This window comes from Palaemon carinicauda, chromosome 4 (assembly GCF_036898095.1).
Source record: "Palaemon carinicauda isolate YSFRI2023 chromosome 4, ASM3689809v2, whole genome shotgun sequence".
In the NCBI taxonomy this organism is placed as follows: Eukaryota; Metazoa; Arthropoda; class Malacostraca; order Decapoda; family Palaemonidae; genus Palaemon; species Palaemon carinicauda.
This window is the reverse complement of record NC_090728.1, coordinates 102,127,259-102,154,393: the sequence shown is the minus strand read 5'-3', so window position 1 is coordinate 102,154,393 and position 27,135 is coordinate 102,127,259. Positions and strand designations below refer to the sequence as shown.

Sequence of the window (27,135 nt, the reverse complement as noted above, 5' to 3'; positions counted from 1 at the left end):
GCTTGAGCCCAAAAATGTATATGATCAGTGCCCAAGCCCCATCACCACCCAGGACCAGGAAGGGCTAAGTAAAGGTTGCTGTTTTGCTTTAATATTTTGGATGTATTTTGTGTCTGTGTTCCCTAGTCTCTTCTGTTTGGTGATGTTATTCATAGCTTTGATATCTAGGTTATTCTGTTTCAACACTTTTCTGTTTTTCATAATTTCTTTCCCATGTACTACACCGAGTAGCTTTTAGATAATATATTCATAACATAATCATATATTTCAGGACCTGTATGCTACAGAAAAGGAGGGCAATTAGCTGTAACTGATGCAAATCTTGTATTAGGTCGTTTGTTACCACAATATTTTCCAAAAATATTTGGCCCAAATGAAAATGAACCACTTGACAAGTCGAGAACTTTGGAGGCCTTCAAAACTATCACAGAAGAAGTAAGTACTGTACATTGCTATAGACAAAGGCAATATCATTGTTTCATAAAAGCCTTGTCATTCTTTCCATTGCTCTTTGGGTTTAACTAGCTTATGTTCTAAGGCTTTTTGTAAGGCTCCCAAAGTTTCTGATACATAAGTTAATACTGGTAGCACCATCTGATTGATTATTTTTCTTTTTAGAGTAAGTGGCATTTTACTTTTCATAATCTCAATTTGTTTATCCAAAGCTCTCCATCCCATGGTTAGCCTTCTGCTAATTTCAGTCTCATGTCCTGGGGAAACTTTACTGTCTGTCCTAAGTACTTATAATCTAGAGGCTTGTCCATAACACTTGTTGTCTCTGCATTTTCATTTAACATTATCTTAGTTTTAATCATTTACTCATTCGTTTTCAGTTTACATTTCTGCTTTCTCTATTCAAATCTTGCATTTATTCCCATGACTCACTAAATAGAACTATGTCATCTGCACATCTCAAGTTGTTGAGGCATTCCCCATTACTGTAATGTTAATTTCTACATTTTTCTAATCTAAATTCTTTAAAACTTCTCAGAATAATTTCAGAGTGGTTGGGTCTCTGTGTTTAACTCCTTTTGGTATCGGAATTTTTTCACGATCTTTATGCAGAGTTGCTGTACTTCCTGTATATATATCTTCAACTGTTCTAACATAAGATTTATACATTCCTTGTCTTTGAAGGGCTTTCATTATCGCTGAAGTTTTGACAGAATCAAATCTTTCTCATAGTGTATAAATGCCATGCATATACTGTAGTGGTTTGTCATACTCTGTTGAGTTTTCCATTAACTGATTAATTACATAGATATGGTCAGTTGTTGAATGGCTGCTTCTAAAGCCTGCCTGCTGTCTTGGTCGATTTAAGTTTAACTGTCTTTTTATTTGGCCTAATATACATACATATACCAAAGGCACTTCCCCCAATTTTGGGGGGTAGCGGACATCAACAAGAAACAAACAAAAAAGGGGACCTCTACTCTCTACGTTCCTCCAGCCTAACCAGGGACTCAGCCGAGTTCAGCTGGTACTGCTAGGGTGCCACAGCCCAACCTCCCACATTTCCACCACAGATGAAGCTTCATACTGCTGAGTCCCCTACTGCTGCTACCTCCGCGGTCATCTAAGGCACCGGAGGAAGCAGCAGGGCCTACCGGAACTGCGTCACAATCGCTCGCCATTCATTCCTATTCCTAGCACGCTCTCTTGCCTCTCTCACATCTATCCTCCTATCACCCAGAGCTTTCTTCACACCATCCATCCACCCAAACCTTGGCCTTCCTCTTGTACAGTGGAACCTCTACATACGAATTTAATCCGTTCCAGAACCAACTTCGGATGTAGAAAATGTTCGGTTGTCGAAACGAATTTTCCCATAAGAATACATTGAAATAGGATTAATCCGTGGTTGAGCCCAAAAACCTATGATAACTTCTTAATAAACTACTACACATAATTTTCCCATGAGAATAATGAACACTAAATTAGATAATAGACATGTAAATAAGAAGAATAGACATGTAAATAAGAAGAATTAGCAAAAAATGATAAATAAGAAACGGGTTTTTAGCGTCACTTTACCTTAGAAACTCCAGCGCAGGTGTTGTTAGTCTTGCTACGGAGAGAGGAGACGGACGGGCGGCGAGGAGGTAGAGAGGTTAACTACGATAAACGTACACTACCGTAACTTATTCTAACTTACACTAAGTGAACTTTAACATAACTTAGCTTTTTTTTTTTATAATTTATATTTTTTTTTTTACATTTTCTTTTTTTCTTTTTGATGATTAATTTTAATCACTTTCACTCTCTACACTTAAAATTGATTGAATTTTTTTCTCTTCACTCTTTGCTGTTTTCTTTGAACCACTTCCTTCCTCTTCATCACGAGTTCGCTTCGTAGTTTTTTTAAAGAAGCTATCGATAGAAAGTTGCTTGGTACAGCTTTTCAGAATGTTTCGAAAATAAGTTAGGGAAACATCATCAAACTGCGCAGCTACACGACAAACCTGCAATTTCTTTGGATGGTATTTGTCGATGAAGTCGACCACGTCTTGATATTTTCCTAACACCTCTTTTATTTGCGCGGAACTTATTGCAAGTTCACTCATACGGACGCCACGCTCATGCTTTTCAATAATTCCTTGCTTTACTTCTAAAGAAAGCATTCCCTTATTCCTTTTCTCACCACTACCACTACCACTTGCGAAACTAAGCCTTTTAGGACCCATGATTTTCGTAAAATACCGTAAAAGGATGAATGTAAAAAATCACGATTAAAACACAATTAATAGCAGAACGCACAGGGCACAACCACATAAAGCCAACGAGAACAGAGGACTGACCCAAGCCACGCTAATTGAGGGTCCCTCCGAGGTTGAAGTGCTGCCTTCTATTGGCGGAAATAAAAAACACATCAGGCGCTATGAGCACCGACTACGCATACGAGTATTGTTTACTTCGGGTGTCGAAAAAAAAATTCGGGTGTAGAGTAGGAACGTGTTCGAATTGTACTTCGCGTGTCGAAAAATTCGGATACAACCGGTACGACGAAAATTGCTACTTCGTGTGTCGAAATAAAATTCGGGTGTAGAGTCAAAAATTTGCTCGAATTTTACTTCGGATGTTGGAAAATTCGGAAGCAGATACGTTCGTGTGTAGAGGTTCCACTGTACTTCTCCCATCAACTCTTGCATTCATCACCTTCTTTAGCAGACAGCCATTTTCCATTCTCTCAACATGGCCAAACCACCTCAACACATTCATATCCACTCTAGCCGCCAACTCATTTCTTACACCCGTTCTCACCCTCACTACTTCGTTCCTAACCCTATCTACTCGAGATACACCAGCCATACTCCTTAGACACTTCATCTCAAACACATTCAATTTCTGTCTCTCCGTCACTTTCATTCCCCACAACTCCGATCCATACATCACAGTTGGTACAATCACTTTCTCATATAGAACTCTCTTTACATTCATGCCCAACCCTCTATTTTTTACTACTCCCTTAACTGCCCCCAACACTTTGCAACCTTCATTCACTCTCTGACGTACATCTGCTTCCACTCCACCATTTGCTGCAACAACAGACCCCAAGTACTTAAACTGATCCACCTCCTCAAGTAACTCTCCATTCAACATGACATTCAACCTTGCACCACCTTCCCTTCTCGTACATCTCATAACCTTACTCTTACCCACATTAACTCTCAACTTCCTTCTCTCACACACCCTTCCAAATTCTGTCACTAGTCGGTCAAGCTTCTCTTCTGTGTCTGCTACCAGTACAGTATCATCCGCAAACAACAACTGATTTACCTCCCATTCATGATCATTCTCGCCTTCCAGTTTTAATCCTCGTCCAAGCACTCGAGCATTCACCTCTCTCACCACTCCATCAACATACAAGTTAAACAACCACGGCGACATCACACATCCCTGTCTCAGCCCCACTCTCACTGGAAACCAATCGCTCACTTCATTTCCTATTCTAACACATGCTTTACTACCTTTGTAGAAACTTTTCACTGCTTGCAACAACCTTCCACCAACTCCATATAACCTCATCACATTCCACATTGCTTCCCTGTCAACTCTATCATATGCTTTCTCCAGATCCATAAACGCAACATACACCTCCTTACCTTTTGGCCTAATATGATCTTTGTAAACATTTGGTATATTACTAAAAGTAAGCTTATTGGGCAGTAATTTTTTCAGGTCTTTTGTGTCTCCCTTTTTGTGAATTACTAGAGTAATAAAGATTTTCCTAGCTGTAGGTATAGACTATTCTTGCAGACAATTTGCTTTACAACAGTACTATGAAATGTTCTCCATCTATTATTAAATTCACTGCTTGGCCATCTTCCCCTGCTGCTTTACCTCTTTTCATGCCTTTTAATGCTTTTATTATTTCTCCTACTGTTACTTTTGGTACCGCCTCAGGTGTTTCATTATTTCTATTAGCAAAGTTATTTCTTAAATCCCTATTGTTTAGTATAGTGTAGAACTTCTCTGTAATTTTTATCACTCCATCTCTTTTGTTGATAACAATTCCACTCCATCTCTTCTGTTGATAACATTTCCATTATCATTTTTTAAAGCAAATATCTGTTGGTACCCTGTTCCAAGTCTTCTTTTCATCAGTTTGATGCTTCTTCCTTCTTTTAGTGATTCCTCAATTTTGGAGTGATTCCGTTTTCGAATGTCTTGGGTTTTTAGTTTGTTTATTGTTTTGGATAGCTCTGCAAATTCTATTTTGTCTTGGGTTTTATCCTTATTTCCAATCTTTTCTTTATTAAGGTTTTGGTATTTTCTGATAATTTTCCTTGGTTTTGTTTAGGAACTTTTCCACCTATCTCTTGTGGTGATTCCAATACAAATTACTGTATGTTAAATTATTGTTCTTTTCTACATTATTTGCTTCCATTTTATGTAGCTGGGAATACCTATTTTGTATTGCTAAATCAAACTCTATCAGATTTTTTTCTCATTACAGCAATTTTTATATTCTTTCTTGCAATGAGTTTTTCTCTTTTTCCCTAAGATCAAGACAAATTTTATTTATCACCATTCTATGGTTGCTTGACTTTAACTTGTTTAACACATATCTTTAACTAAATTAACTTTTTCACTGAAAATTAAATTTATTTTTGTTTTACCTTTTGGGCTTATCCATGTCCATTGTCTGTTCCTTTTTATAATAGTGGTTTATTCCTATGCTGATACAAACTTCTGAGTCATTTATATTGGTAACTGCCAGTCATGTTTTCTACAACAAGCCAATGAAAAAATTGGCTTGATTGCACTTTGCTTCACTGCTGGGCAACCATAGTACATATGCATGAAGCAAGAGGATTCATGCTCACATTGCCTCCCCGCAACACGGCTGGTCGTGAAGTGAAGAGGTTGTGCTCTCACTTGCTCTCACTTCCTCTCCACAATCGAGCCTCTCGCATTCAACTCGCCTACCCGTTTAGTGTTTAGTGCTTGTGATTTATGTCTTTTCTTTATTCATGGTCACTTTCGTTACTATTTACTATCTGCGAGTTACATGCGAGTGCTTTATATCTAGTAAATCACGGAAATTACGTTCCTGCTCAAGGCGGGATAGCGTCCATTATAGCATTGCTATGAGCTGGGGCAAACATAGATCCACATCCTTTTTGCCCCTCTTGCCTAGAGAAGAGATGTTTTAGTGGTACAGTATCACCATGTAACTACTGTAGGGAGTGGACATCCTCCTGATGGGAGAGATATTATTCTTGTTGCAGAAACTTAAAACAAATTTTATCCTTTGCATCTCCTCTTAACAGAGGTTAGAGACAAATTTCCTTCTGTGTGACAAAAGTATCCCTTTATTATTTCATGTGATGAATTCCCTGAAACTTTAATTACAATAGATGACACTCATAGTATTCATAGGGGCCTAAGCTTAGGTCTCCTCTACAGAATCTTAAGAACTATTTAATGGCTTATAATAAGGTTGATCAGACTGCTTCGGCTGCGTCCACACCCTAAAGCTTACTAAATCTACGTATTTCTTTTAACTTGTCCTCAACTTCTAAGCCTTATAGAGTCGGGAAATCGAGTAGAACAAAAGCAGATGCTACCGCTTTTCCTAATTCAGCCAGGATTATCATTCAGCCAGACAAAGCTTTACTGCGCATGATGATGACACCACATGCACTGCCATCTCTGCACGTAATAAAATTTCTTAGCGCACAGGACAATGTGAACTTGAAATCAGCTCCTGATTACAGTATCTTGTTTTGTCTAGATCTCCTTCCCCCTCTTACGAGTGTGTTTACTGGAGATCCGCATATGTTAGATTAAACAGATGAGTTATTTCTGTTCTGGGAATTACAGTCATACCTCTCTTCTCGAAAAAATTTGCTTAAGAACTTTTCACACTGCGAAACGAGATGCAAAGATTTTCGACTCATATTGCGAAAAATGTTTCATGATAAGAAAAGAGATTTGCCAGCCAGGCCAAGAATAAAATAGTCACTCATTAAAAACATTTGAAGAAAACTCATTGTTCACATAATAGAAAATGTATCTCTCTATTGTAAGGGTAACTATAATAGTACAGTACATATGGTACTGTATATTTTGTATATGTACAGTATTTGATTGTATGAATTGTATTATTTTTAATTCATTATTGCATTGTTCTAATAGCTACTTAATTTTTAGGTATTAACAGTTAGTTTAGATATATTGAATGGTTCAAATGTATTGGGCTGAACAGTATCATTGTGGTTATACTGTAGCTTTATTACAAAATTTAATGTGGTGTTTTTGTAAGGTTTGGAATAATTTAGTTGATTTACATGTAAAATGTGACTCGTAACACAAAATTTTCACGAAACGAAAGTCACTCCAGAACAAATTAATTTCTGGGCTCAACCTGTGCCGCTCCGTGAAATCATTTCTAAGGTATATAACTGCTATATATTACCAGAGAAAAAAGTTGCATTGGAATGCCAGGGATGAACCCAGCTCGCTCACCTATATAAGGTGTCGGTATAACTAACTGGGGCGTGAAAACCACTGTCAGAGGTCTCGTGCCATTTAGATATCTCCTCTTCAAATACCCCCGTTACTGGGAGGTGCCGTTCTACATTCCACTACTGATCGCTACTACTACTACCTCCACCCACGCGATCATCTTCACTCCTTTCATAGCATCTGTTGTGTAAGCACGCACGTTTCTTTGTTTGGGACTTTTGGTTTTGAGTGCCTTTTCCTGCGCAAGATGTCGGATATCCAAGCTTCTACCACCAAGTTGAGTACTAAAACTGAGTTTTGAGGTTCTGGAAGTAGCTATTTCCCACAGATTCATTTTCTTAGATGTTTCTATTTCGGAGTCGGAGATGCCGCTCCTGGTCAGCCATATTGGTTTCGCTACCTCCGAGAGCCTTGTTGTTACTCGACGACTAACAATTAGTCCCCCATAGTAATTGTTTTTCTTTTTATCCTTTACATCGCGCTTGCTCTTTACCATTTTACTTTTTGCGATGCTTTATGTACAAGTTTAATGGTGTAATCAATTATTTTGAAACACTTAATTTAGGTTATGGGCTTGCATGGCTACCCTTCGGGGCCATGTTCGAACTTGAAGGTAGCCTTCACCACCGTGTCCTGATGTTTTGATTATTTTAAGGATTTATTTACAGTGAACCCTCGTTTATCGCGGTAGATAGGTTCCAGTCGCGGCCGCGATAGGTGAAAATCCGCGAAGTAGTGACACCATATTTACCTATTTATTCAACATGTATATTCAGACTTTTAAAACCTTCCCTTGTACGTAGTACTGTTAACAAACTACCCTTTAATGTACAGAACACTTAATGCATGTACTACAGTACCCTAAACTAAAACAGGCACAAATATTAAAGGTGATTTTATATCATGCATTTCCTAAACACGCTAAAAAGCACGATAAAAAATGGCAACCAATGTTTTGTTTACATTTATCTCTGATCATAATGAAGAAACAAACTGGAGGTAGAGCTTTGCTTATTACCCAGACATATTTCCCATACTTTTCCCTTAGAACTACATCACATCTTCCTACTTTAGATATATATATATATATATATATATATATATATATATATATATATATATATATATATATATATATATATATGTGTGTGTGTGTGTGTGTGTATATATATATATATATATATATATATATATATATATATATATATATATATATATATATATATATATATATATATATATATATATATATATATATATGTATACACATATACATACCTACATATATACATAAATACATGCATACATATATATATATATATATATATATATATATATATATATATATATTACTGTATATATATATATGGGTTATGGAAAAAATCCGCGAAGTGGTGAATCCGCGATGGTCGAAGTAGCGAGTGTTCACTGTACTCTTAATTTTGTATTGTTATTACTATTCTTATATTTAAGAGTTAGGTCCTTTTATTTAGCTTTTATTGAGAGGAACCTCAGGTTAGCAGGATATATACGTGTTATTACCGTTCCAATCGGCATCCTACCTGATGGAGTATTTTATTTTAGTATTGTTGTCCCCCCGTCCAGGTCGGTAGCTACCCGAGTTTGGAGGGCTAGGCTAACGTTTTCTCATTCATGTTATCTCTCCTGCGTTCCTCTCATATATCATTAATATCATTAATATCAATTTTTATTTTGCGTGCCATCATAACCTATATATATATTAGTTGTTTCGTTATTCAATTGTCTTATATTTATGATCATTCTGTGTTTTTGTTTGTGTGATCTCAAGGGGCTGTTTCTCGGAGGGTTGGCACGCCTGGCCGATTACAGACCCACGTGATCGCCTCGAGCCTCACTATTGGCTGGTTCCCGCTGGCTACCCACCTAGGTAGAGTACGCCTCCCTCATCCCCCTCCCGGGATACCTCATGACTCACTCTCTATAGAGATTAAGCGGAGAACAGCTGTTTGTCTTTTGGTCGAGTACGCTCGCATATTACGGGTTGTCGTAAACCGTTCTCTCCCCCGGCCGCTTCGACTGGCCTCCGGGTGAACCGGGAAGATTACGGGTTGCGTGTTAGGTATTCTTCAGACGTGTTTTTCTTCATTGTTTTTCATTCATTATGTTTTTGAGTTAGCCTACTGCATGCGTAGGCTATCTATACGTTTAGTCGAAGTAATCACGGAAGAATTCCCCTATGATTTATAATTTTAGTTTTTATTTGTCTATTATTGTTGATGTCCATTAAAAGTACCCGGGGCTGGCGGGAGTCATAGAACCCCTCCCTCCCTAACCTCCCTTTTTCGGGACTCCCCTACCCTAGTAGACATATAAGACCCTCGGGTCATACTCAGTTGGCTCGCCGGAGCCAACGGGAGGAATTTTATTTAACAACAATTATTATCTTTATACATTCCCGGCTCTGCCGGGATGATATATCCTCAAATACGACAATAATAATATCAATGAATGATCATAAATTAGTTTCAAATTAGTGTCAATTATTTTCATACTATTTAGATACATAAGGACACTACTCTAGTTTAGTTTTAAGAACCCGGAGCCTCCGGTGGCCCTTTTTGGGATACTCATGTATCATTTTTATTACAGGTGGTCTGATACCAGATGACAGCATGTGCGGCTGTCCTGCAGCAAGCCTGCGGACATGAGGTCTGCCGGTCTCATGCTCCGTGTGTTGTGCAAGTAGATGATCTACTGGTGTGGCACCCGGACAACTGCGAGATTTGCTACCGGTTGGTCTCCACCTTAACCGCTGATTCGGTAGGTGTTCCCGTCGAACAGTCTCATAACTAGTCAATTATAAACTAATTGAGTTTAAAGGAGATTATTTCTATATATATATATGTATATTTTAAGCGACAGGTTGGCCAGGAATATTAGTAACAGAATATTCTCTTTCAGAGCCCTCAGACTGCCAAGAGTTCTGCCCTGTCGACCCTCAAGATCTGGGTCGGCGGGTTCGCCCGGAATGTTAAGGCAAAGAAGCCTTATGTTCTCTCCGAGGAGATCTGTAACTTCATCTATCCCAATGCCAAGACTTCGGCGGCGGTGCCCAAGGAAGTGGCGGATCCCATCATCGCCAAGATTGCGGAAGATACTTTGATCTTGTCGGAGGAACTGAAGGACTCGGGGAGACGGTTCTGGAGGATGTGGCGGCCATCAACCTAGATCTGGAGCCGATGGACGAAACAGAACAAGGTAGGGAGGTAAGTGAGGCAGGAGGTGTACGGTCTAAGATACCCATTCTTAGCCCGACACCGTCGTCTTCTTCTATATCTTCCTTCCAAGGGTTTACTGGGAAGCACGTGGCTGGGGTCAGGCCATGCCCAGTAGTCCCTAAAATCAAACAGATTAAAAAGACCCTACCTAAGACCCCCAAGTCTTCCAAGCTGCCAAAACCAGTCAGGTCTTTATCCACTAGGATATCGAAGGACTCAGCAGTAGCTTCTTCCTCCTACCAGGGGTCGAGAGCGAGGAGCGGCTCGAGAACTAAGACCCCGGAAGTACCCTTTGATCCGGCGGCTTTTTCGAGCCAGCTAATGGAGCAGATGGGCAGCATAGTGCAGTCTCAAATTTGTTCCCTAGTTGGCACCTTCTCACAGAGACTACAAAACCAGGAGAACCTCTTGGAGAATCTCCTGCGTTCCGGACTGCCTCAACAGCAGCAATATGTCATCCCGGACGCCTCTAAACTCCCGGAATTCGTTAAAAGCAATCCCTGGCGATTGGCTTTACATGCCCCCTTTAAGGATGGCATGCTAACCATCGAAGGATGTGGCACCCGGCCGGTAGAGGACTTTGAGTTCTACCCGCCGGGTCTTCAGTTCCCCTTCCCCTAAGGAAACAGTTATCTATCCTAAGGAACAAGCACAGTCCGCCTGGGTCCGGACTTTAAATCAGTGGGAGTGTGTTACACAATGTTCGTAGTAGAGGGGCAAACTCCAACGCCTTGCACTACGAAGATGATGGACCTTGCTCTACAAGCTGTAAATGAAGACAAACCGTTGCTGCAGCTACGCGAAACGGACCTGCCTTCCCTCCTGTTTCCGGGAGATCATGATTGCTGGACTGACGCCCCAGCAACGTTTACAGCAGGAAAATTGAACGCCGACTGTGCGTCCACGCAATTCAGTGAGCGGACTTCCAGATTCCCTAATAAGGCTCGAGTTTGATGCCCGCATGAGGCTGAGTAGGTCCATCAACTCAGCCACAAAGGCGGAAATGTCTTCCTTGGTTTATGAAGAGGAACCGCTATTCAAGATTTTGACGAAGTCGTTGCTTCAGACGTTGCTTTCTGACGCATACCATTTCATTTTAGCCAGACGTAGATGTCGGAAACACGTCTTGTCCGAAGCCTGTATCAGACATGAGCCTAACAAGCTCATCAAAGGCCCAATCTGGGGTCCTGACCTGTTCCCGGAGGACATGGTCAATAACGTCCTTAGCGAAGCTGCAAGTGTTAACCAGAGCCCCAAGGTTTGGTGGGGACTGATACCCAAACGTAAATTTGAGCCATCCAGCAGCCAAACTAGAGGCAGGAAGAGACTGAGGCCCTTTCAGTCATTTCAGGGTCAGCAGACCCAACAAGTGGTCCAGACGATCCCGGTACCACAAAGGGGTCAACCTTCAACATCGAAGGCACAACCTCAAGAGCAATACGTGTGGGTCCCTCAATCACAAGTAGCGTCTACCTCCTTTGCGCCTTCCCCAGCCTTTAACCCTACCTATGAAACACAAGGCGTGTTCCATGGGTACAATAAACATGCCAGAGGTAGTAGGGCAAGAGGAGCCTTTCGCATTAGAGGCAGCGGAAGAGCTTACTCTAGAGGCAGAGGATTCCTTGGATCCTGGGGAGGTAAATCCACTACAAACCATTGAGAATCCTCAGGTAGGGGAAGGCTGTATCTCTTTCGGAACCGTTGGATATTCAGCAATTGGGCTTTCAGCATAATTTCCAAAGGTCTGGGGTGGAGTTGGATAGAAGGGCCCCCTCCACCAACCAGCTTTCATCAACATCCAATGGAAGAGTTAGTTCTATATGCAAAAGATCTTTTACAAAAGAATGCAATAAAAGAAGTAAAATATTTGAAATTTCAAGGTCGCTTGTTCAGCGTGCCAAAGAAAGACTCAGACAAGCGAAGGGTAATCTTGGACCTGTCTCTTCTGAATTCTTACATTCAATGCGACAAGTTCCATATGCTAACCGTCTCTCAGGTGCGGACCTTACTTCCCCGTGGGGCCGTCACCACCTCTATAGATCTTACAGATGCTTACTATCACGTTCCGATAGCAAGACATTTTCGTCCGTTCCTAGGTTTCAAGTTAGGCAACCAAGCATATGCATTCAAAGTAATGTCATTCAGACTCAACATAGCACCCAGGATATTCACCAAACTGGTGGAAACAGTAATCCAAGAATTATGAACCCAAGGAATACAAATAGTAGCTTACCTAGACGACTGGCTCATTTGGGCAAACAATGTCGAAAATTGCCTCAAGGCAACAAACAAAGTAATAAAATTCCTACAACAGTTGGGATTTCAGATCAACTTCGAGAGGTCACGTCTAGTCCCAGAGACGAAATTTCAGTGGCTAGGGTTACAATGGAATCTGAACACACACACACTGTGTATCCCAGTAAGCAAGAGGAAAGAAATAGCAAGGAATACAAAAAGTTTTCTCAAGGACAACCTGACGTCCATGAGAAAACAAGAGAGAATCCTAGGTGCCCTCCAGTTTGCCTCAGTAACAGACATATTACTGAAGGCCAGACTGAAAGATATAAATCGAGTATGGCGGTCCAAAGCAAACAAGAAATATCGAGACAAAATAGCTCGAATCCCACCAATTCTGAGGAAAAGACTTCAGCCATGGACAAAAGTAAAAAATCTAGCAAAATCCATCCCATTAAAATTTCCACCTCCAACACTGGTCATTCACACAGACGCCTCTCTAACTGGCTGGGGAGGGTACTCCCAGTACAAGAAAGTCCAGGGACTATGGTCGATATCATTTCGTCAACTTCATATCAATGTCTTAGAGGCCATGGCAGTATTCTTGACTCTAAAGAAGCTTGCTCCAGCAAAGAAGCAACATATCAGACTGGTGCTGGACAACGAAGTTATAGTCCACTGCATAAACAGAGGAGGTTCCAAGTCGAATCACATAAACCATGTAATGATAGCGATATTTTCCATGGCGGCAATGAACCATTGGCATCTGTCAGCGGTTCATCTAGCAGGAATATGGAATGTAGTGGCAGATGCACTTTCGAGGACAACTCCGCTGGAATCGGAGTGGTCACTGGACCTAAAGTCGTTCAAGTGGATTTTATCTCAGGTTCCGGGTCTCCAAATAGACCTGTTTGCAACAGAGTGCAACCACAAACTAAAGTGCTATGTAGCCCCCAACCTGGACCCTCGGGCTTATGCCACGGATGCAATGTCATTGGACTGGAATTCTTGGGAGAGAATTTACCTATTCCCACCAATAAATATGTTAATGAAGGTACTAGACCAACTCAGAACTTTCAGAGGCCAAGTGGCTCTGGTAGCCCCCAATTGGCCCAAGAGCAACTGGTTTCCCCTACTAGTGGAACTGGGTCTCCATCCTCAACGGATTCCCAATCCAATGCTAACACAAGTAGTACAAACTCGCAGTGTGTTAGCCTCCTCAAAAATTCAGAGTGCCCTAACTTTATGGACTTTATGAAATTTGCAGCTCAAAGAGATGCAGATATTGATCCTCAGAATACCTTATTTTTAGAATCAGATAAGAGAGAATCCACCCTTCGACAGTATGATTCAGTTGTGAAGAAACTCGCAAAGTTTTTAAGAGACTCAAAGGCTGAGATGATGACTATGAATCTGGCAGTAACCTTTTTTAGAACTCTATTTGAATCAGGCCTGGCAGCTAATACTATTACAACAATTAAATCAGCCTTGAAGAAGATTTTCCAAATTGGATTTAATATTAACCTTACAGATTCATATTTCTCGTCCATCCCGAGAGCCTGTGCCAGATTGAAACCATCAACTCGCCCTAGCTCAGATTCCTGGTTTCTGAATGATGTACTTGAATTGGCTTCTGACACTCTTAACGAGTCTTGTAATTATATACCATTATTAAGAAAAACCCTGTTCTTAATGAGCCTAGCATCTGGCGCCAGAATATCAGAACTTTCAGCCTTGTCTAGAGATCCAGGTCATATTGAATTTCTCTCGTCAGGGGAAATACTAATTTCTCCAGACAAAAGATTCTTAGCAAAAAATGAGGACCCTCAGAACAGATGGTCCCCCTGGAAGATTGTTCCGCTTCCTCAGGATCCATCTTTATGTCCAGTAAACACTCTGAAAGCATATTTAAATAGAACTTCCAATAAGTCCTTGGGGCCCTTATTTATTAGAGAAAATGGAGGAACCATTACCCTGAAAGGGATCAGACAGCAGATTCTGTATTTCAGTAAACAAGCTAACCCAGAATCATTCCCACATGTTCATGATATACGAGCAGTAGCTACATCCATTAATTACTTTCACCATGTGAATTTCGATGAACTGAAAAGATATACAGGCTGGAAGTCCCCAGCAGTTTTAAACGCCAATATTTAAAACCTTTGGAAACCCTAAAATTTGCAACAGTGGCAGCAGGGAATGTGGTCCCTCCTGAAAATCATGATCCATAATCATAAGGTCTTGTTCTATCCTTTCTCTTTCCCTCTACCTGCCTTACTTATTGTCCCTACTGTAGTTTTGTTTTGTTTTTTCACCTGGATCGCACCCTTGTGTTGTCAGATTGTAAATAGTTATTTAACCTTACGGCATTTATTTGGGCATCGTATTGATCTCCCCCTTTTACTTCCATAGATTGGAATCCATTGTTGTAATTACCTTGTTTAATTTTCTACCCTTTATGATAAGGAATTGTTAAAACAACTTATTTTTGAATAATTTTATATTTACATATATATATTTACAATTTGCATTAAACCATGTTTTTTGGACTTTAGATTTTAATTTATTTTCCTTCTCAGGTGTTGGTTTCCAAGCTTTGGGACCATTTCTCTTGTACTATTTCACGGAGTGGCACAGGTTGAGCCCAGAAAAGGGATTTTGACGAAGGAAAAATCTATTTCTGGGCGAGATACCTGTGCCGCCCAGTGAATCCACCCACTGCTTTCCCACCCAGAATTGGCCCAAGCTTGGGTGCTATGAGGTGTGAAGATGATCGCGTGGGTGGAGGTAGTAGTAGTAGCGATCAGTAGTGGAATGTAGAATGGCACCTCGCAGTAACGGGGGTATTTGAAGAGGAAATATCTAAATGGCACGAGACCTCTGACAGTGGTTTTCACGCCCAAGTTAGTTATACCGACACCTTATATAGGTGAGCGAGCTGGGTTCATCCCTGGCATTCCAATGCAACTTTTTTCTCTGGTAATATATGGCAGTTATATACCTTAGAAATGATGCTAAAAGGAGCATTTCACTGGGCGGCACAGGTCTCTCGCCCAGAAATAGATTTTTCCTTCGTCAAAATCCCTTTTTGCGTTGTGAGGCATTACTGTATATCCAATTAGAGCTGTGAAACCATCTCCACATTCCCATCGAAACCTAAGAGTAAAGCCTGTCTTTTCCCCTTCTACTGAAACAGCTAAATTGAAAGACCCTTATTACCAGTCACCAGCTCAAGATAATGAGCAAGGCCTGTCTCGTACGTCCAGTGATCTTCAGCAGAGATTTACTCATAAGAGTTCCCAGGTCACACCACGTATTGGATTGCAGGACAATCCTCTGGTGCTTTTAGATCATTAGTGGTCAAGCCCTCAGCCTTAGGCACTCAAGTTTTCACTTCCATCTTATGGCCGAGAATCATGTCAGTTGGAAGAACATGATTACGGAGCTTGATCAGAAGGTTAAAATGCTCTCCAGAAAGACACTGAAGATGCACACACACTGAGGGTCAGTCACTCATGAATCACGATAAACTACAGGACAAGTTAGGCGAAAATAAACCCAGATTTCCCGGTTCAAAAGCTTAGACCCTGCCAAAAGCTACTCCAGAGCTCAGACTGTACCTGGATACTGCATGGCCTTGATCCAGTTCCTGGTTGTCTTGTCTAGTTTAAAGCCTAGTTGTCTGGCGTCTTTCAGAAACTGCTGAACTAAGGCATCCCGGATATTGGCTCCCTTCAGCTGAGGTCTGGTGCACACCTGACCCTTTCAACCAGCAGTTCACAACTAGCTCCAAAGATTCTATTAGAGAATCTGGACCACCATGAGCCTCCTTATTCAAGGCTAGTCCAGTAGGCAACTTGGGAATTCTAGGTTCCGTAGCAATCAGGCGCGTTCTCTCTTCTTTTTTTCTCTCATTTTTTGTTTTCTGACTTATCAACATCTTCCTTTCACTCACATATTCCGACTCAGCAATGTCTTTTCTTTCTCTCTTTTCTTATTTATAACAGTGCTTGGGTGTGCTCTCTTCTCTCTCTTTCGCTCTGTGACCCATCAATGTCTCTTCCTTTCTTTCTCTCTCTCTTTCGCTCTGTGACCCATCAATGTCTCTTCCTTTCTTTCTCTCTCTCTTTCATTTTTCCCTCTCTTCGCTAACATTACTCGTGTGCGTTCACTCTCTCTTTCTGCTATATATGCGATCTGTCCCTTGAACACAACCCTTCATGTACAGCACATGCATACATCAAAACCGGTGACACTCAGTGCTAGTCATAAAAAATCTGCACAATGAATAGTGTTTTCCCATACTTACAGAGCTAACAACTTCAACAACACCCTATCCGAGCAAAATATCTAAGTCTTGGCATGGCTTCTTGAACATCTAAATCATTTTTCCCAAATACTGACTATTTGGTACTTTAAAATTTTTCCACATGTTAGACTAATCCTGGAACATTGACATTACTACACGGCTTACATAATATCTCAAAACTCATATAACTCAATTCCTTCAATAATAATGGAAACTCAAACAACATCAAAAATAAAAATACAAGTAATAAAAATACAAGTAACAATTCATTAACTCAATAATCACAGCATGCACATTAGGTAAATATGATTACTTAAAGTACTTATACCACACTCTTGAAATATTCATATCTTGAAAATATGGAGATCCAAGAAAAAGATATATCAAAGACACGGCAACAAAATAAAAACGGCATGTCTTAAAACAAACTTCTTACTTTGAACAACATTCATACACAAAACATTTTAGTCTGTTCCACACCAGGAACAATTCATATCCCTTACGAAATTTATGGGTAATTTTTGTTTTATATGATGCAACCCTAGTTGGCATATCTTGATTTATCTTGAATCCACCTATTATTTCCCAATTTGATTTATTTACACAAGATTTGTTTTCAAAATGATGGATATAGTAGTGACAGTCTCTCTTACTTACAACCATAGTTACTGAAACTTACACAAATCAGGAAAGCAATGAACTTATCTCTTAATACTGTCATTAAACAAACATAAGGTCTAAAATATCCAAATCTTTCCCATGACTTGACAGATTACATAATAAAAAACAGGAATACATAAATCAATTTTCTTCTTTCCTTTTCCTAATGTAACTTGATATGAGAATATTTTACCCCTTCTCTTTTTCTTTAACAAATTTTGAATGACTAAGGAGGGATAACTTCAAAACTCATAATTAAGGAAGGATAACTTCAAACCTCATCATTACTCAACATCTTAAGTTTTGCATTAGGCAACAGGAGTCCCTTATTACAATACTGGTATGTTCTGTTACTTAAAACTGCATACTTCTGCTTAAGAAATGATTGCATGAAACATTTACATTCATTCCCTGCATGTATTTTGGCATTTCCCCTCTTCCCCTAATTATCACCTATCTTTCATTATTCTCGTCAATACAGGGAATGATAGATTATGCGAAATCAGTAGGTTTTGCAACCATGACACCACTCAGTGATATGCTGACATAACCATTAGATACTGTTTGCAAACTGTTCCAAATTAGTTTATACATAATCTCATCAACTGGCTATTACTGCCATCACAACCAACGAAACAAAATTTTTTGGGGAACATTTTTGTTTACCGTATTTCACGTTCTGTCCTACATATCTGTTCTTACACACAACCCAGATATTTACATGAATTATCTTACACAATAATGACAGAATCAAACTAACAAAACTCTACGGCAACTTATTTTTACATGTTAATTTCCCAAATTCTTATGAAATTCAATTACTTGGATGAACATACACTCACAATTCAGAAAGAAGCGACACTTTTAGACATGATTTTTATTTCTTTTTCCCTTTTTCGCATGATGCTAAATAGCATCTAACAATAATCAATTTCTTAATTTTTATGATTTTTTTAAATAGTTCTCTACGGAGTTGAAAAACGACAATCTTTTCCTTACTATAACAAAGTTGTTTCAGAGCTAGTGAGCTCAACTTTTGTGATAGCAGAAAATTCTTAGCCAACATAAAAACTGAAAATTAAAAAAATTATTTCCAGGTGTCATATTAATGTTAGCGTTAGAAAGCTCTAAATGCTTAAACGTTACCACAAAGAACTCTAGACTTTAAAATTGTTTATAAAAGACCGCATAAGAAAACTGGTTCTTTCTAATCTGAAAAATAGAAGGACTTAAAATATAATAATGGTCCTTTTAATGATCACATGGTCACAGAATACTAAGCTTGTTATATTCTTGTATCTATTCATTCATAAATATATTTTAAAAAAAGAGATTGCAGAGACACATATTTGTCCTAAATTACTCAGTAATTATTTTTTTTCTTATTTTCAGGTCAATTCATTTGGTAAAAATAAGAATAAAATCAAAATGAGTGTTGAAGAAGTTGCAATGGGATTCATCAGAGTTGCAAATGAAGCTATGTGCCGCCCAATTAGAGCTTTGACACAGGTACGCCAAAATGTTAGAAATTAAGGATGCAAATTTTAAAAATACGATGGTAAAGGCTTCTCTTTAAGCATATATTTTCATGAAGGCTTAATTTCATAATGCAACTTAACCTAAATGATAATGGATTTCTTCTTTCAGGAGATGTTTTACTGTACTACATTAGTACTAAATGCAGTGAATAGAAAATATCAGTAAATTTATTGACCATATTACTCTCTAGAGTAGTGTTTTAATTTTTGTTGTTGATTCTGTTCTTTACTATTTGCTCCTTCACTAACAAACCTTGTTATTTATATGGATATTTTTTTGGCTAAGCTGGTGTAGTGATTTGTGGACGATGGCCAGAGGTAGCACCTGAACTGCCTAGTGTCCGAATACCGACCAAACTCCAACGTTCATTACACAAAAAATATACAACGTTGGATTACCCAAAAATCTGAGTAAAAGGCAAACAATCAAGGATAAACTGGGCACTGGGCACCACCCCTTGATTTTATACTGGGCAAGGGGACCCAGCAAGAACATTACTTCCTCTTTATCTTCCCTTGCCTTGAGCTTGCTGGATAAATGTGTAGCGTGACCGCTGATTCATTTCTGGGAAAAATGAGCAGTATACATGAATAGCTTGAATTTCAGGTTAGATAGCTTCAAATTTAAGTAAGGGTCAGAACATTAGGTGAAAGGGAACATTTATTAGATTTTTTTAGAGATGTCATTTTCAGGTTCAGTATAATAAAAACAATGAAAAAACAATGATACTAAGTAAAAAAAATGGCTGAGAAGGGAACAAAATGGTGAAAGGTTCTGGAATGAAATTACGTCTTCATAAAAACAAGCAAAAAATATTTATTTGTGAATGAAACAAAAATAAAATCTATATTCCAGATAAATTCCTAACGCTATGCTACAAACATCTACATCTTTTAGTACGTGGTGAATGCAACAGTGTGTATTGCCTGGGTGGTCCAATTATCTTCACAACAACTCTAATCATAAACTAAGCTTAAAGGAGAACCCCTGCAACACTATGGGTTTATGACATCTGTAATGACCAGTAATAAACCTGAACAATTAATACCAACCACCCAGAACGAAAATATAAAACTGTGTAAATACTGTACTGCAATAGTTTTCCTAAAGCAATTCTGTCCTTATCAATATCCAGTCTACCATTAAGCTGCAAAGCTACTTAAAAATTCTTAGCCTCTGAAAAGTATGGCTGCATACGATGCTGTGTAGGTCTCTGTGGGCTTATGATAGCAATGTCTAGAAAATCTCCAATTGTAACCCCTCACTGTGATAAGGTTTTGTTGTCATCGAAACTTTTCTGACCAACAACAATAGTGCCTACAACCAAGTAAAGTACTTCCAGTTCACAGGCAAGATAATATGAATAAAGAGCAGCATCACAGACCACTAACACAATGGTAACAGGCTATAAAACGGATTTTGAGCAAAGCGAAAAATCTATTTTTGGGTGAGATAGCCATTTCGTCCAGATGGAAGGTTCCTTAAGGTAGCTTATTGAGGGATATTTTGCTACAGTGATACTCCCAGAGAATTAACCATAGGTCTCCAGAATTCTAACTCCTGGCGCGAGTATCCTTAATATATCTTTAAGGATATCGCATAATATCAGGGGACGTATTTTTTAATATGACACATAGCAATCTTACCCTGAATAGATTTTACTCTTTAAGGGGGAAGAGTGGCAAATGAAGGGGAGCCGTTATCAAGGTACCCGGTGGACCGCCTCCCTGTACTACTACGGCCCATTATTCCTTGTTGCATTTAAGCAGGAATAGCCGCAGATAGAGTAGTTTCGGGTGGGGTCTTTTCATTACATAGTTGTTTGTTTTTCTTTTGAAAGAAGGGTGGGTCCATCAGGACTACATGGCTATCTCACCCAAAAATAGATTTTTCGCTTTGCGCAAAATCCGTTTTTTGGGCTCAGCCATGTCGTCCTGATGGAAGCTTACCAGAGAATTAACTTGAAAGTACTATATCTGTGGGTTTGTATAAGTGCCTTTACTTTGAATGAGTTCCTTATATGGTCTCCTAGACCTTTACATATATGACCTTACCGTTATTTGTCATATCCACTAAGTTTGGAACTAACTTAGGGCTTTCTGCCCCCAGCAAGGAAATTGTCGACTTCAACTATAAGGATTCAAAGTTTGCATTTCCGTAGAAACAAGAGGGAAACTTCTTCGAGATTACCTGGTCGTTCTTTGGAAATTATACTAACAAGATTTTTATTTTAAGGAAAATAAAAAGGCTCTAGAAATCTTTATTCTTAATTCTGAGGATAAAGAAGATGCAGATACATTCCTTTGCATTTTTATTTTCATAGTCAAAAACAAAATATATTGATGTATCTTGTGAAGGAATCTAGCCTGCATATATGAACATCCTGGTATATATATATATATTTAACATGTAAGGGAAGAATATACATATATTAATTCATTTGTTAAATGCCACTCAATAATGTGAAATTAATTTATTTGGTTTCACTTAGATGTTGGATATGCTTCAACACTGTGTACAAATGTTCACACGGCACTGGTGTTATTGGTTAGATTCTGCACCTATATAGAACAGTCCATAAATCACCATAGTGATTTTTACTAAAAGGTATTACACTCGGAGGTGCTAACACTTGTTCACCTGATACACTGTTGAGTCCCAAAACAGTCCACTGTTCATCGCAGCACTAGACGACTGGTTTTATGACACTACCTGCCGCCACCACAAAGTGTTTTATCTCGTGCACTTGCTTCGCATAATGTTTATAGAAGACTCTGGATGATTTCCAGCCTGTATATGAGCGGAGCCTTTCAAAGTCCATGTGTTGAAAGAAGTTCAATGAAGAAGCAACTTTTCTTGGATCGTGACCTGTGGGTGTACTTTCAGGATCTGCTCTGCGAATAAAGTAGGTGAGTTTTGCCCTGAGTTGTTTTAGGGATAGGTTTGATCCTGAGGTTTCGCCTCGGAAGAGCTGTCCCTCCTAGAAGTCTGAAGTTCTTCGAAGATAGACCTTAAGACATTCTACTGAACATAGAGAGACATCTTCCTTCAGAGGGCAGATTCTCCAAGGACCCCACCTTTTGGTGGGTGGCTCCTTTTTGGCAAGAAAAGTAGGATTAGGGAAAAGGTTCAGTTCTCCCTCATCTGTGAACTGAATATGGCCTTCATTTCTTGATAAGGCCACTATTTCACTAACTATAGCCCCTGAGGCTATAGCAAACAGAAATATCACTTACTTTGTTAGATCCTTTATGGTGTAATCCTCATTGTTCATATTCGAAGCATAGTGCAAGACTTTGTCCGTTGACCATGATATAGGCTTTGGAGGGGTTGCTGGTTTGAGTCTAACGCATACTTTCGGTATCTTATTGAAGATTTCACTTGAAAGGTCCACCTGAAAGGCGTAAAGAGGAGGTCTAGTTAAAGCTGACTTACACGCAGTTATTGTGGTGGAAGCCAGGCCTTGTTCATGTAGGTAGATGAAGAAGGAGAGAGAGAAATATATTGATATTTCTGTCGGTTTCTTTGTTTTCACGAAGGAAACCCACTTCTTCCAAGACGATTCATATTGTCTCCTAGTTCAATTTTACTTGTATTCTTCTATAAAGTCAATGTTGTCTTTTGAGATCTCAAACCTTTTCTTGGCTGCTAAGGCGAGAAAATCATGAGATGTAGGTTGTTGGTTCTCGAGTATGAAGCATAGACAGTCGACTTCTGAACCAGTTGGGATAGAATGGGGTTCGGTAGAGGGAACAGCTTCAGTTTCAATTCTAGAACTAGAGGGAACCAATTGCTTCTGGGCCATTTGGGGGCCACTACTGCTGCTGTTCCTCTGAAGGATCTTAGCTTGTTGAGTACCTTATTGGTTGGTGGGAACAGATAGATGTGATTCCATCTGTTCCAATCAAGAGACATGGCGTCTATCGCTTCTGCCTGAGGGTCCTTGTAAGGGGTTACAAATCAAGGTAGTTTCTTGTTGTTGCTAGTTGCGAAGAGGTCGATCTGCGGTTCTGGGACTTTTTCGAAGATGAAGGAGAATGAGTCTGCATCTAGGGACCATTCTGTCACTATCGGCTTTCGCCTGGGTAGAGCATCCACCGTCACATTTTGGAACCCTTGCAGGTGAACTGCTGATAATTGCCATCTCCTCATCCTTGCCAGGCGGAAGATGGCTAGCATCACGTGATTGATGTGAGGTGATCTTGAGCCTTGTCGGTTTAGACATTTTACTATCACCTCGCTGTCCAAGACCAGTCTGATGTGGACTGATCTGCGAGGGGATAGTTTCTTGAATGTTAGGAAGACTGCCATAGCTTCCAAGGTGTTGATGTGAAAGGTTTTGAACTGGTGCGACCAATTCCCCTGCACTTTCCTTAGTTGGGAATGGCCTCCCCATCCATCCAGGGAGGCATCTGTATGAATTACCACTGATGGTTGAGGTGGTTGTAAGGGAATTGTTCGTGTTAGGCTCTTGACTGTTGACCACGGCCTTAGAAGCGTGTGCAATCGGGTCGGTGTCAATCTTTGTTGATCCCTTCGAGCGTTTGATGCATATCTTCTCCAGACTCCTGACACATCCTTTAATTGTGCTTTTAGCACTGGGTCTGTCACTGCTGTGAACTGGAAAGAGCCCAGTTATCTTTCCTGTTGGCGTCTTGAAATCTGCTTGAGTTTCAGTAGTCTCTTGACAGATCCCGCCATCTTTCTCCTCTTCTTCGGTGGAATGGAGAGACGGTGTGACTGCAAGTTCCAATGGACTCCTAACCATTGAAACTCCTGAGCTGGAGAAAAGCGAGACTTCTTTCGGTTGATCTTGAAGCCTAGGTGTTCCAGGAACTGGATCACCTTTGTGGCTGCTTGTAGACAGGCTGTCTTGGATGGTGCCCACACCAGCCAATCGTCCAGGTATGCCACTGCCTGAATTCCTTCTAAGCGTAGTTGTTGGACGATTGTATCTGCAAGTTTCGTGAATATCCTTGAGGCTATGTTTAGCCCAAAGGGCATATTTCGTCTTCTGTAGCCTGAATCCTAGGTAGGAGGAGAGGGGGCGGCTAACTGGTAGGTGCCAGTAAGCATCTGCCAGGTCTATTGAGACTGTGTACGCCCCTTTTGGTAGAACGGTCCTTATGTGTTGTAAGGTAAGCATCCGGAACTTGTTGTTCTCGATGAACCTGTTGAGTAGAGACAAGTCTAGAATGACTCTGAGTTTGTCCGAGTCCTTCTTGGGAACACAAAACAGCCTTCCCTGTAATTTGATGGACTTCATTTTCCTTATTACCTTTTTGTTCAAGAGTTCTGAGGTATATTCTTCCAATAAGCGGGTGGAGTTTTGGAAGAATTCTGGAAAAGGGGGTGGAATTTTGTTCCATTTCCACCCTAGTCCATTCTTGATTAGGCTGTGGGCCCAGGGATCGAAGGTCCAACGATCCCATAAGTGGAAGAGTCTTCCTCCTACCTGGAGCCTCTTATTACTGAGAGATTCTTGAGGACTTGCTTCCGTGACCCCTTCCTCCTCTACCCCTTGAGGGATTTCTTGAGGAGCCTCATTTTGATCCTCTACCTTTGTAGGATCGAAAGGTAGTTGTGTGCCTCTCAAAATCTGAGTTGAACTCAGGTGATTAGGCTACTAGCTGCTGAGGGACCATCTGGAATGGTTTGCGGCTGAGTTACGATTTGAGGCACTCTGGCCATGGTCACGGTCGAAAGTTGTGCAGGTCTACGTGGTTTCTTTGTCTTCCTGTTCTTAGGTTGGGGACCAGCGTCTGAGGATGATTTCCTCTCGGAAGACATGCCCCACTTTTAGAGTAGGTTCCTATTCCCCGTGGCGGCTCTGGCGATAACCTCCTGAACCACATCTTGTGGGAAAAGGTCTTTGCCCCAGATGCATGAAGTGATCAGCTTCCTGGGTTCGTGTTTGATTGTTGCTGCGGCAAACACATGCTCTCTACAGGCCCTCCTGGACCTGACGAAGGAAAACAAGTCCTTCACAAGGGTACCCATGCGGGACTTGGGTAAGAATATATACATGTCTGGGGCATTGGTAAGGCCTGCACACATTTCCAGGCAGTTCTGATGAGACAAAGAAGTGGCTAGTCTCTCTTTTGGCTCCTGTTCCCCTCTTAAAAGATGCTTTGGAAGGTTCTCATTGAACTGCTGACCTGTTATCTCCGGATCCAACTTAGAGACGGAGAAGGTTAGATGTACTTCAATCCACTTCTTCTCGCAGGTAGGCATGGCTAGAAATAATAGTTTACATTCCTCTAGGACTGGGTACGGTTTACCCTCATCGACTGCTCTCATGACACAGTCAAGGGCTTTCACCGAAAAGGGGAAAGCTCTAGGGGAAGGAGCTATGAAGGTTGGATGCCTCTTGCTCAATGCCGAGACTTTGGAGTTGGTTTATCCGGCTCCTTTTAGCATCTTGGATAGGACAGCCTGTGCTTTGTCATGCTCGAAGACAATGACTTCCTTTGGTACCGTCTCTTCACGGGATGCTGGTTCATCCCGCAGTCTCACGTAACAATCTGGGTATGCTGAAAAGCTGGGCCAGAATTGGAGATCTTCAAGGGGTTTGAAACTTCTCGGAGATATAGAGCTTCCCATTCATCATGGCCATGTGCTCCGTGTACTTCCAGGGGTTGGTGTCGGAGCAGTGAGGTAGGTCAGATACTCTAAGGGGCTTAGCAAAGCCTCTGGAAGCACCAGAGCTTTTCCCTTCCCTTACCTCTCTCTTTGTCTCTTTGAGACCTTGCTTTATCTCCTGCTGTTCCTTCCGGAACACCGCCAACATCTGCTGGATCGACTCTAAGTGCGCTTCGTTTCTGCCGACCTGCACATCCGGTTGGGGAGTTGGGGGTGAAGAGGTTGACGGCACAGGTTGACATGCCGTAACGGTGAACTGAAGGTTCTCAGTTACCGTCGAAACGGATCTATCTTCTTCTGTAGGTGGTTGAACCATATCTTCTTCAAGGTTTTCTTGCAGAAGGTCCTTTTCGGTGTCGGTAGACACCTCCGACACCCATTCTTGGTGGATGTCCATGCCTTTCAGTGCCTTGTTGATGTCTGTGTCGACTGTCAGTTGGATGAAGGGAGGCTTGACCTGTACCCGGGGCAGAACCACGCTGGATTGAGCCTTAGGGAACAGAAGGCACCTTAAAGATTCATTAGGTAGGTAAGGTCCCGGAGAGTTCTTCTGGAACCCTCTTACCCTCCTCCGAAGAGTTTTTCTTGCGGTATCCCTTGACTCCGTAGTGTCAGGGATCTCTTCTCCAAAGCCTTCGGTCATCAGGGCCAAGCAGATGGAGCAACCCTTCAGGTCCCAGTACCTCAGGGATCCTTGCTTTTGTGGTTGCAGAACACGACTACACACTTCAGCATTGGCTCCTCCTGTAAGGAAAGAAAAGGTGAAATGAGTATTGAGTTGTTTATATCATTGATATAAATGCATACTTATCAATAGTAATACTTACTATTATATTTAATAGCTTAGGATAGTAAGCTAAAAAGGAAATAGGAAAGACACATATCTGTGTTTCCTCTCCCAGGCAATTGCTGAGACCTCCGTCAATATTAGTATTTAATTTCCTTATAAGGGAAAATAGAGAGTGGAATAACTCCTGTACGTAGAGCCGGAGTCAGTGAATATTTACACTAACTCTTCCACCTGTAGAATATTAATACTGAAAGGTGATTCATAAGTGTCCCGATAATTAAAGGATTCATCAGGGTGTTGGGGGAATACTTCACCTCAACATACACAGGATACACAGGATACACAGAATATGTTAGAAATACTTGTACTACTGTATTGTTGTATACTGTAGTTTTACCAACTACTGTATTATTATATACTATAGTTTTCTAACTACTGTATTGTTATATACTCTAGTTATACTGGCTACTGTATTGTTGTATACTGTAGTTTTACAGTTATACTACCGGGGTTAGGCTAGTGCCTGGTGGCACTAACTGATAGAGAGAGAGAAAGAATGGAGAGGAAGATTTCCTATTATTATGGTTTAGCACAATAATTTTGAGTGTAGGAGGGCTACTGCTGCCTACTGTCTCCTTCCCAGAATGAGAGTTCTAATGAAAGGGGAGGAATGCATCTGATTGTAGCTTCCATCCAGCCACAACTTTTGCCACCGGCTGTACTGCCTG

At 40.5% G+C, this 27,135-nt stretch overlaps 1 protein-coding gene across 1 annotated transcript in view; it reads left to right on the top strand.

The window, feature by feature from the left end:
* Positions 1 to 27,135, top strand: part of LOC137640084 (5-oxoprolinase) — a 547,197-nt gene that overhangs the window by 164,796 nt on the left and 355,266 nt on the right. The window contains exons 7-8 of the mRNA XM_068372538.1: positions 272 to 435; positions 18,829 to 18,945. Coding sequence (XP_068228639.1) covers positions 272 to 435; positions 18,829 to 18,945 — 281 coding nt within the window. The remainder of the gene's footprint in view (positions 1 to 271; positions 436 to 18,828; positions 18,946 to 27,135) is intronic.